Here is a 12,065-nt window from a genome sequence, read left to right on the forward strand (position 1 = left end):
GAGGAAGAAGGGCTAAAATCCTGCTCTTCCCTCCCGTTAAAACCAGATTCCATTTCAGTCCCGAGCTCAAACCGTGACTCTGAACGAGCTCCCCCCATCCCTCTGCCCAGACTCCAGGCTGGCAGAATCCAGGCAGGACTGAGCTGTGCAGGCAGCAAAGCCCAAAGCCTGCCCCTGCCCACAGCCCTGCTTCAGCTGACAGAGCCAGGACAGGCTCCAGACCTGGCAGCAAGGTGATTCCTGCAGGCTCCTCCTGAACCCCCAGGGCAGCACAAAGAACTTGGCTGAGACTGGACATGCAGCTAAAAGGGAAACTTTATTAAACAACTCATGAGAGACATAAAAAGTGTAAAAATCCAACCCCAAACCCCAATGCCAGGACAAGGCTGAACATCAACACAAAAACTGGGAGCAGGCCCTTGGAGTTAGTTCCCTAAAAACTCTTCCCACTGCAGTAACAACAACTTCCCTGGTTTGTTGAAGACCCATTTTGGCAGGAACAAGGAGTTTTTGGAATGGGGCATCAACTGAACCCTCACTGCAGGAGACTCCAGATATCACTAAGTACCCTTAAATAGGGAGTGGTAAACAGACACACCTAAAAATAAGGAATTTATCTCCCAATTCAGTGGGACACATGGAATTTGAAGCAGTTTTAGATCCCTCAAGCTCTGGGCTTCGTTTAAAGAGAGGGAAAGGGTTTGGGAGGTTCTTGAGGAGTTATTTTGCTACAAGGAGCCTGAAATCAATTTGTCAGTGCTGCCTTTGGTCAGAAACAGCTTCAGTCACAGGAGAATGTTGAACCCCAACCCTGAGCCCATTTCCAAAGAAAATAAGGGGAGACCCAAGCCTGCTTTCTTCCTGGTATATTTAAAAAACCCAACTCAGGGTGAGCCCTCGGCAGGGGCTGAGGAGCCTGGGGGATTGGAGTCTTCTAACTCCTTTTTAAAGGGAGAAAATCTTCTGGTCTTTCACAGAAGCCCAGCAGAAATGTGGGATTTGCCTTTCCAAGGGTGAAATCCAGCCCGGAGCAGGGGGTACCGAGCACAAGGGTAACAGGAGGGATACCCCACCTACATCACGGGATAAATTTCACCCCACAGGCTTGATCCTGCTCCCAGAGGAATGGTTGAACTCCAAGAGTGCAGGATCAAGCCCAGGCAGGGCAGGGGCAGGGCCTCAGCACTGCAGGCATTTTGCAGCCAATTCATCCTGCAAAAGGCTCCAAGACTTTTCTTTCCACAGTTTCCCTCAGGTGCTGGGAATGCCAAGCTCCATTCTTGGAGTTACTTCCTGACGCTTCTCCGGCTGGACGAGGTGGTGGTGATGGTGTAGGACTTGGAGGAGCCCCCGGAGGAGAACCCGAGCGCTCCGCTGCCCATTCCCGATCCCAGGCTGAGGCCTCCTCCGATCCCTGCTCCCAGCAATCCGCTGGAGCTGGAATATCCGCCCCCGCCGCTGGAGCTGACCACGGCTGCGTGGGAGAGGAGCAAAGGGAACGTGAGCTCCTGGAACCCCCACCCAGCACCCTCAGGAAAGGCTCCCATGGGATCCTGGAATGGGTTGGGTGGGAAGAACATCAAAGCCCATCCAGTCCCACCCCTGCCATCGCAGGGACGCCTCCCACTATCCCAGGCTGCTCCAAGCCCCCTCCAGCCTGACCTTGGGCACTGCCAGGGATGGGGCACCTTCTTGGAAATCCCTTCCAGGGCTTCCCCACCCACACAGGGAAGAATTTCTTCCCACTATCCCATCTAAACCTCCCCTTATTCAGCTTAAACTTCTTCCTTCTTGTCTTGTCACTCTATCACCCAACCTGGCTCAAGATCCCCTGAGCTTGGAGCCCTCATGGAGAAACCCTAGAAAATCCATGGAGAATCCCATTTCACAAGCACACTCAGCTTATCTCCTGGTGCCCCAAAGCTGTGGGAATGTGGTTCTCCAGTTCCCAGCAGGAATTAAGCGGCTGAAAATCAGAGCTGCTGTTTGGAGCATCCCTGAGAGAGCAGCTCCTGCCCAAGGTCCGGGCCAGGTGAGGATCCCAAACTTCCCAAGCTGGAAAAACGCCCTCTGCCATCACCTGTGCACTAATTCCCAACCCTGGGGATGCATTTCCCAGTAGTGACTTTCTATCCACACAAAAATGGGAGGAAAGGAAGATCAGTGCTGCCCCAAGTCCAATTTCATCCAGGTGAGTTGGAGCTGAGCTCGGGATGGAGCCCCTGCACCACCCCCACCTCAGGGTGCTCCCACTCAGGAGGGGCTGGACTGGGTGAACTGGGGCACTCTGAGCCCCCTTTTCCAAGGGTTTAGAACGAGGTGGAACTGCAACAAACAACAAAATCCACTCACAGATGTTGACGTTGCCAACTCCATCCCCAGCCAACCTGCAAAGACAAAGGCGAGGGGAGGGATTAAACTCAGCTTTCCTTGCTCCTGGGGCTCGAGCAGGAGGACAGAGGCAGGGAGTCACTGCTCCAGCTGTACCTGATCCAGGGAGGATCCCTGGGTCCTCCAGGGCTTTGTTCCAGCCCTGCATTTACCAGCTCTGTTATCACCATTGGGGAGAGGACAGAGCACAGAGGTTCTGTCCTAATCCCACAAGGATTTCCACTTGGAAATGTTCTGCCACAGCATCAAACATGACGGAAACCAATTTTTTCCTTCTTCACTTGTTTTTCCCAGTTTTTTTTTCCCCCAGAATCTGCCAGTTTGGCTCTTCTGCCAAAGCATTTCCAGGACCAGACTCAGTTTTTCAAAGGTTTCGTTGTCTGCATTTCCTTGTGGAAATCGGAACTGGGCTCTCACACTGTCCCCAGGCAAAGGGAGCAAAGGGCTGGATCCTTCCCAGAGGGAACCCAGGGAATCTTTGCTCACCAATCCCCCCAGGTGTCCCCACCTGCTCTCCTCGCCCTCCAGCAGCTTCCTGTAGGTCGCGATCTCGATGTCCAGGGCCAGCTTGACGTTCATGAGCTCCTGGTACTCGCGGAGCTGCCGGGCCATGTCAGCCTTGGCTTTCTGCAGGGCAGCCTCCAGCTCCTCCAGCTTGGCCCTGGCGTCCTTGAGGGCCAGCTCCCCGCGCTCCTCAGCCTCGGCCACGGCCGCCTCCAGCTTCGCTCGCTGCGGGGACAGAGCGGCCACATCAGGGGGCTCCTGATCCCTGGAGGAGGGTCCCGGGCTCCAAACCTCTGGCTCTGCTGCCCGGACCCCCTTTGTGGATCTGAGGCTCAACTGGATCCCCGGGACTTCACCCCTACCTGGTTTCTTGGGCACTGGATGGAGATGGAAACTCATCTCCTTCCAAGGTCTCCCAGAAGAAGACCAAGTTTCTCTCCACTGGCTACACTTTTTTCAGGTGATCCTCAGCTTCCCAATCCTCCACATCCCACAGATCCCTTGGGGCTCAGGAAAGCTCAGGTTTCCTCTGCTCATTTCCCCAGAGCTTTTTTCAGAGCTGGGCAGGCTCTGGCTGAGATGTGGGCAGGTGTGGTCTGGAGTACACCTGGAGCAACCCAAACACCCAGACCCACCCCAAGACCAGCCCCGTGGGGCCCCAGGGAACCCTCAGCTGTGCCCCCGGAGCTCCCAAACCCCCATGCCTGGCACAAAGGGCTCCCAAGAGGCTTTGTGCTCCCATCCATTGTCCAAGGGAGCCCCACCAGGACAGCTCTTGGCCGGTGCCAGAGCCTCCCTGCCCTGAAACCAAATAATCCGGGATGAATCACCAGGTTTATCTGGAGCCTTGGGAGCTCCAGGCCAGGCCTCAGCCACGGCCCTGATAAAGCGATAAAACCCCATGAAAGCAAACAGAGCTCCCCAAATCTCTGTGTGTGCCCAAACATGGTGTTCCCTACTGGGAAAGGGAGTGGACAATGATCCCAGGAACAGGAGGCCACCAGGGTTGTGTGGGGGCCCCTCTGTGTCCCAGGAGTGATTTCCACTCGTCCTCTTTCAAATCCACCTTCCTGGCAGGATTGCCCTGCTTCCAACGCCCCCCCTCCCCCAGCAGAACTAAAATCCCTCAGGATGAGTGGTGCAGCCCCCCCTGAATGGCTCTTACAGACCATGGAACTGTGAAGGTTGGACAAGATCTCCAAAATCTCCAAATTCAAGGGGCTGTGTGACACCCAGGCCCCTGAAACATCCCTAACCTCACAGAATGTCCAGAGCTGGAAATGACCCACAAGGACCATCATGGCTCAGCACACGACAACCCTAAAAAATCCCACTAACCCTGAAATTCAACACTTGAGAGTGTTGTCCAAAGGTTCCTGGAGCTCTGGCAGCCTTGGGGCTGTGACCATTCCCTGGAGAGCCCCTGTTCAGTGCCAGACATCCTCTGGGGGAAGAAGCTTTTCCCAATATCCAGACTGACCCCCCCAGACACAGCTCCAGCCACTCCCTCAGATGCTGTCCCCAGTCCCCAGAGGGATCAGCGTCAGATCCCAGCTCTGAGGCCAGAGAAGGACTGGAGAGGGGCAGCTCCTCACCTGGGCCTTGGCGTTCTCGATCTCCCCCTGGATCCTCTGGATGACCCTGTTGATCTCCGTGATCTCATTCTTGGTGTTCCTCAGGTCATCCCCGTGTTTCCCGGCTGTCACCTGCAGCGCCTCGTACTGGGACAGAGCAGTGGCACAGAGTGACGGGGTGAGGATGGCAGGGAATGAGCGGGATAGAGCTCCCCCCTCTCATGGCACAGGGGATACAGGTGCTGACACAGCCGGAGATCATGGAATCATGGAATGTTTGGCTTGGAAGGGACCAAGCCCATTAAATGGGCCCATTAAAGCCCATTCAGTGTCACCCCTGCCATGAGCAGGCACATCTTCCACTGTGCCAGCTACTTCAAGCCCCATCCAACCTGGCCTTGGACACTTCCAGGGATGGGGCAGCAACAGCTTCCCTGGGAAATGCATTCCAGGGCCTCCCCACCCTCACGGGGAGGAATTTCTTCCCAATATCCCACCCATCCCTGCCCTTTTGCACAGGGAAGCCACTCCCTGCCTCTCATCGCTTCGGGCCCTCTCCAGCTCTCCTGGAGCTCCTGTAGGCCCTGGAAGGGGCTCCAAGGTGTCCCTGGGTCCTTCTCCCCTGCCAGAGCTCACCTTGCTCTGGTACCAGGACTCGGCCTCGGCGCGGCTGCGGTTGGCGATCTCCTCGTACTGCGCCTTCACCTCGGCGATGATGCTGTCCAGGTCCAGGCTCCGGCTGTTGTCCATGGACAGCACCACCGAGGTGTCGGAGATCTGGGCCTGCAGCTCGTTCAGCTCCTGCAGGAAAACCAAGCCCGTTAATCAGTGAGGTTTCAGGGCCCCTCTTTCGGAAGCCAATTAAAGAGAAATTCCAGGGAGAGAAGGGAATGGGAGGCAGATGAGAATTCCATCAAAATAATTATTAATGAGGAGGGAAGCAACCTTGCAAAGCACAGAGCAACAACCAACAGCAGAGCTGGAGCTGTTTATCCCTACTTTGGCAGCAGGGCTGCTTATCCCACTGTTAGCCCATTCCTTAGACAACAACCCAGCTAGCTGCAGAACCTGGAGGGGCCAGATTCCAGCACCTCTCTCAAGAAAGTGTGTTCAGCTCAGGCAATCCCTGCTCTGGCAAACAATGGGAAGGAGGAAGGAGCCTGGAACAGGCAGCTTTCCTCCCTTCCTATCACACAGCACCACCTCCCCCGGCCACTCGTTCTCCTTGTTTTCATACAAACAGCATCCCAAATACAATGTCTGTCCCCTTCTGTCTGCAATCCATCCATCCCACACCCCACACAGGGACAATCCACAGAATTCAGAGGAATCACTTCACTTGCAGGCACAGTTTTGCTTACGGAAGGAAAGACCCCATGGATCCATCACCTTCCCCAAGTTCATTTTCCCAGCCAGCATTCCCTGCTCTCCCCCTCTGAAGGAGAAGAAGGGTCCTCACCGCCTCATGGAAAGCCCTCAGGAAGTTGATCTCATCCGTCAGAGCATCCACCTTGGCCTCCAGCTCCACTTTGTTCATGTAGGCAGCATCCACATCCTGGAAAAAACGCGGAATAACCCACTGAGATTGTGGAGCTTTGATGTCTGAGCCCACCCAGCCTCCGGTGGCTTCCAAAGGAGAGTTCCCCAAACCAGCTCCAGTGGCACCCCAGGGCCTACAAATCATCTCCCAGGCCATTGAAAGCTGCTGGAGTGCAGATCCTGAGGGTCCTGGGGATCCCTTGGATCCCTGTTTGCGAGTTCAGTGTCAGGCTGGACACGGAGACCTCAGGAAAGATCCCAAAGAAAGATCTGGCATTATCTCCAACACCCCTGGGACCCAACAGCTCTTCCCTCTATGTGTGGAGACCTCAAGGCTTCCCCTGAGCTGCCTTTGGCTGGAACTCTGCCCCTCAGAGCTTCACCAGAGCTGGAGTAAACCGTGAGTAGGGCAAAGAGTAAACTGTGAGTAGGGGCAAACGGGGGGAAGGGCTGCACACACTGATGATCAATCCCAGGGAAGAGCCGCGGCTGCCCCGTGCCTGGAAGTGTCCAAAGCTGGACGGGGCTTGGAGCACCCTGGGCCCATGACAGGGGTGGGAACGGGATGCACTTTAAGGTCCCTTCCCACCCAAGCCAGGTGAGGATTCCCTGACCCACGATGATATTCACCTTCTTGAGCACCACAAACTCATTCTCAGCCGCCGTGCGCTTGTTGATCTCGTCTTCGTACCTGCCAAAAAAAAAAAAGGGATTTCTGTGAAGCTAGAGCCTGGATAAAAGGAAAAACATCCCAGTGAAAGGTTGTCCTGGTTCTCTTCTCTATCCCTCCATTTCTTGGGAGCCAGCCCAGCAATTCCCCAGGGGTGCCACAGGTCTGCTCTGGATGAGCTGCTCCACACCACCTGAAAAGCATCCCCTCCCTGCTCCCCCACAATCCTTAAAATTCCCTGTGCCTCAGAAGATTCCTGCTCCTCCTTTGGGCTGTGCCCCCACTTTGTCACCAACCCTTCAGGGAGCAAATTCAAAGCAGGAGAGACACAAACAGATCCCACAAACTCCTCTGGGCTGATCCCAGCACCTGCTGGAGCTGCTTCCACTCTGCACTTCCCTACTCCAGACTACTGGCAACATTTTGCAGGTGTTGGACACATGGCACTGTCCTGGGAAGAGCCAAAGGTAATTAATTACCCTCATTTTCCTCCAAAGCCTCACCAAATTCCAGTCTTGGTGACTCCAGTTCTTTAGGTGCTCACCCTCAGATGAGGGGCTCACCTGGAAATCTCCAGGGTTCACCTAAAGGTCTCCAGCAGATAAAAATCCCTCTCCACAGATTTTACAGGACCACCACTGATTTGCAAATCTGGATCTTGGAGCCCACCTGGACCCATCTGTGCACTCCCAACCTGCCCAAACATCCAGTCCCAACCTGCTCTGGGGATCTGGGAATCCTGAAAGCCATCCAAGGAACAGAGCAGGAAGCACTTTGGCAGTTTGGGAATTGTTGCCAGGTTAAGGCTCTTTATTTACATGGGCCCTGCGTGGCCAGGGCTGGAATTTGCCTTCCAAAGCAGGAGCTGCTTCACCTGCCCAGCCTCCCTCCCGCTCCGACCTGGAATCATGCCCATCCACACCAGGATCAATGGACCTTGCCCCTCTGGAGGTCACTGGGCTGCCAGTGCAATTCCAGAGGAATAAATCCCGGGAAGTGACGCAGAGGCGCCACCTCCGCACACAAGGGATCAGCAGAGAGAGGTAAAAACACGGAATTCCTCCAGAACTGATCATCAAATCCCTCATTTCCCTGGGGGCAGCTCCACCAAGCTGGTCAGTGAGCTGGTAAAGCATGGAATCTTGGAATGATTTGGGTTTGTAGAGACCATAAAGCCCATCCCATTCCCACCCCTGCCATGGGCAGGGACACCTTCTGCTATCCCAGGCTGCTCCAAGCCCTGTCCAACCTGGCCTTGGGCACTGCCAGGGATGGGGCAGCCACAGGGAAATCTGGGAAAATCCATTCCAGGGCTTCCCCATCCCCACAGGGAGGAATTTCTTCCTAAATTATCCAATATTGTCGCAACACCCCTCTGAAAGCCCAGGACACTCACTCCTTGGAACTGAGCCCCACGGGCAGCATGACCCCAGCTGGCTCCACACCCTCTCCCACTGCAATTCCTGAGTCAGGGGCTGGTGTCAACCCTGGAGCCTTTCCTCCCCTAAATATCACCTGGGGATTCCTGTGGAAGCCAAACCTATGGAAAAAAGGCCACAGGCATCCCCAGAGCACATAATGGTTTGGGGTCCCCACCTGTAACTGAGATTTTCTCAATACAAATGGGGAGCAGCAGGTGCTGCATCCTCACTCCCTCGGCTCCTCATTCCTGCTTCCCTTCCCTTAGCCTCGACAGAGCGTTTGGCTTTCCATGGGTCTGTAGGCTAAAGGAATAAATCCACGAGTCCACAGACGGAATCCATGGGAAACGTAACTAAACTTTGGGGTTTAATCCCTCTGCCTGCAAACCTGCTCCTTGCAGAGATCCCAAGGCCGACTGTGGATGGAATAACCAGGCAGGGCTGGGGGCAGCATCATTCCCAAGCAGCCCTTTGGGAACCTCTGGGTATTGACCCTCCCTAAACACACCCTGGGGATTATCAGCTCTGTTTGTTTGCAGTTCCTGCCTGATCCAGTTTGCCAGCTCCGTCCTATTCTTCCCTTCCCTTTTCAGAGGCATTTCCCGGCTGGGCTGGGCTGGGCCGGGCTGGGACAAAGGCCACCTTTCTTCTGGAGCTCCTCCCAGGTGACACTGAAAAGTCACTGAAGAATTGCAGGGCAGCTGCGCCATTCCCTGCCCAGGGAATCAGCCGGGAGCTCCTGTGGAACTCTCGGGGCTCCAGCCACCCCAAAGAGCCACTTCTGACCCTGAGGAGTCCCCAAAGCACCACCTCCAACCCGGGGAGGCCCCAGAATGTCACCTCCAGCCCTGAGGAGGCCCCAGAATGCCACTTCCAAGCCTGAGGAGGCCCCAAAGCAAAGCCAAGAGGATGGAGGCACCAGCCCATGTAGGAACAAGGTGCCAGAAACAGCGAGCAAGAAGAATCCAGGCAGCTTCCCTGGACTAAACACCTCATTCCAGGCCAGGAAACATCTCCCCCCCTGGCAGGAGAGCCGGGGACATCCGTGCCCAGCCGGTGGCCCAGCCAGCAGCTCCACCACCTCATCAGGGGGACACTGATACTTTACTTGGTCTTGAAGTCCTCCACGAGGTCCTGCATGTTCTTGAGCTCTCCCTCGAGGCGCCCCTTGTCCGCCAGGAGCCCGTCCAGCTGCCGCCGCAGGTTGCTGATGTAGGTCTCGAACATGGGAGCGATGTTGCTTCGCGTTGTCTTCTGCTCCTGGAGGAGGCTCCACTTGGTCTCCAGCATCTTGTTCTGCTGCTCCAGGAACCGCACCTGGGAGGGAGCGCAGGGGTCATTTGGGATGGTGGGAGAGAGGGGAGCTTACCCTGCAGGGGATGGGCTGCAGGTGGGAATCCTAGCCCAGGAATTTGGGTGCTCACGGGAAGCACCAGAGGAGGGTCATGGAGACCATGCTGAGGAGGTTGGCTGCTCTGGGACCTGGCTTGTGACTTTGAGGCTTTGGAGGAATTAAAGAAAATCAGATTCTGCTGGGCTGACACTTGACAGAAACCTGCCCCAGACATCAAACCCTCCAATTGCTCCAACTCCAGGGCTGGATTCCTGACATTTCAGGGATTCCAGAGCAGGATTTACACAAGGTTAGTTAGTGCAGGAGAGCCAAGATGTGCAGGGCAGCATAAACACCCAGGGCAGGCTCTGGTCCCATCTGTTCTCCTGGGACAGTCTCTGGTTCCATCTGCTCTCCTGGGACAACTCCCTCCGGAGCCTCTCCCTCCCCAGATTTGGTGCTGGGGTGGGGGTGCAAGGCCTGCACCCCCATTTGGGCAATCCCAGGTAAATCAGGGCTGCCAAGGCAGCCCGAGCAAGGCCACCTGTTCTGTTGGCAACGCCAGCAGGGCTTTAATACATCGAATAATAAGAATTATTTGATTGCAGCGGGCAAATCCCATCACGTTCTCCAGGAGCGATCCTCACCCCATTCGTGATTAAACCAATTTTGGGTCCCACCTACTGTCCAGCACCCCCAGAGCTCCGAGCCAGTCCAAACCCTCACCTTGTCAATGAAGGAGGCGAATTTGTTGTTCAGGGTCTTGATCTGCTCCTTCTCCTCCTTGCGGACCCTCTGGATGCTGGGGTCGATCTCCAGGTTGAGGGGCGTCAGGAGGCTCTGGTTGACGGTGACCTCCTGGATGCCGCCGGGGCTGAGGCTGCCCCCGAAGCCCGCCGCCCCATAGCCGTAGCCCGAGCGGACGCTGAAGGAGCTGCCCCCTCCCAGGCTGATCCTCTTGCCGGCCGAGCCCAGGCTGTAGAGGCTGGCGCTGCCGAAGCCGCCGGCGCGGCCGAGCCCGGAGCTGCGGCTGGAGGACACGGAGCTGACCCGCACCTGGCTCAGGGCTGGCCCGGCGGCCGAGCGGGAGCTGAAGGTCACCGAGCGGGACATGCTGCTCCGAGGGACGGTGCTGCGCCTCGCTCTTGCAAAGCTCGGAGAGGCTGCGCTGGAGCCCGGAGGAGTGAGAGCGCTCCCGCTGCCTCCCCTTTTATCCGTTAGAAAAGCTGGGCTTGGCCCAAGGGCACCGCAGGGATCGTTTTACTGCTCGGAGCTGGGTGTGCCTGGCTGCGTTCCCACCCTCCAGCGGAGGAGGGAAGGGCCGCAGGGAAGGGACAGGACACACCTGGCGCCGTGTCCCCGCCGCGCTCCTCTGCCACCTGCGCGGCCCCGCTCCCCGCGGATTCCCCTGCCCAGACGGGCAGGGGGGGCACCGGGAATACACACAGGGATTTGGAAGTGCTGCAGGCGGGTTCTCCCCTGGGCACGGCCCAAAGCTGATAAAGGGGCCCCGGCGCCAGGTCCTGGCTGTTTAATATCAACCAGCGCGCTGCCCGGGCCCTGCCAGCAGCACCCAGAGCCTGCCTGCCCAGGGGGATATGTTTGCCCTTCCCTCTCCTGCTAATCCTTCAAATAAATCCCTAAAACCGAGGTGGGTAAGGAGGGTTGCGTCCCACCCAACATTTAGTCCATATTCAGAAGGAGACAGGATTAAAGTCATGCCTCAACATTCTGGGCCCCTGCTTAAATTTTGGAGTTCTATGAAGAAAAAGCAGATAAAAAAATTGGGTTTCGGGGTTTTCACCATTTCCAAATAGTCCCAGAGGGCCTCAGCCCTTCACTATCAGGTCGTAAATTCCCCAGGAGATTTCAAAGTCTGGCCTGAAAGTGTCACCCTTCAGCTTTTCTGTCCCCAGGACAGGGAGATAAGGCTGGCTGCAAACTCAGCCTGCTCAAAATCCACCGGTCCTGCTCTGGGGGGAGAGGAGAAGCCTGGCTGCTGCAGGGAAATTCTTTTTTTAAAGAGAGAAAAGGGGGAATTCAATCCAGGAAGAGAGAGATGGGGCAGGATTCCTGCAGGATTCCTGCCAGCCCTGCACCTGGCTTGGCTCCCACTATCACAGGCTGGACTCGATGATCTCAGAGGTCTTTTCCAGCCTAATTGATCCTGGGATTATAAAAAAAAAATCCATTGAGTGTAAACGAAGTGGAGTGTAACAGCCATGCCCTGCACCTCCCCTGAGGCTGGAGGACAGGACAGGGATCTCTCCATCCATCCATCCATCCAGGCACAGCTGGGAACAGGACAGTGCCAGCCTCACACAGCCTGGCTGGAACAGCGCTGGGATGTCCTGAGAAAGCAGGGCTGGAAGCCGAGTGTGGGACTGATGCTCAGGCAACGATTCCCACCCGGCTTTGGCTGCTAGCAGGCTGGATTCCAGCCTGGATCACCACACAGGGACTTGTACACAACCCGAGAGGCACGGGAGGAGCAATCCAGGCAGGCGAATCCCAACCTTTTGCCACAAAGGCAGAGCTGCTCCCAGCAGCCTCCAGTTTAGCACTGGGGAGCTAGACTTCACCCTGGATTTGGGTGAGGGTGAGCCCATCTTCAACCCAGCCCCAACCCTCCT

The 12,065-nt window shown here is 56.2% G+C and overlaps 1 protein-coding gene across 1 annotated transcript; it reads right to left on the minus strand.

Moving 5' to 3' along the window:
* Positions 1-297: 297 nt before the first annotated feature.
* LOC119712682 (keratin, type II cytoskeletal cochleal) lies at positions 298-10,909 on the minus strand. The gene is made up of 9 exons (XM_038164210.1): positions 10,159-10,909; positions 9,208-9,416; positions 6,639-6,699; positions 5,929-6,024; positions 5,106-5,270; positions 4,491-4,616; positions 2,900-3,120; positions 2,353-2,387; positions 298-1,474 (listed from the first exon to the last, which is right to left on the minus strand). The coding sequence occupies exons 1-9, from the start codon at positions 10,543-10,545 to the stop codon at positions 1,287-1,289; spliced, it is 1,488 nt and encodes a 495-aa protein (XP_038020138.1). The 5' UTR covers positions 10,546-10,909; the 3' UTR covers positions 298-1,286.
* Positions 10,910-12,065: the final 1,156 nt, after the last annotated feature.

The sequence above is a fragment of the Motacilla alba genome, chromosome 29 (assembly GCF_015832195.1).
Source record: "Motacilla alba alba isolate MOTALB_02 chromosome 29, Motacilla_alba_V1.0_pri, whole genome shotgun sequence".
NCBI lineage: Eukaryota > Metazoa > Chordata > Aves > Passeriformes > Motacillidae > Motacilla > Motacilla alba.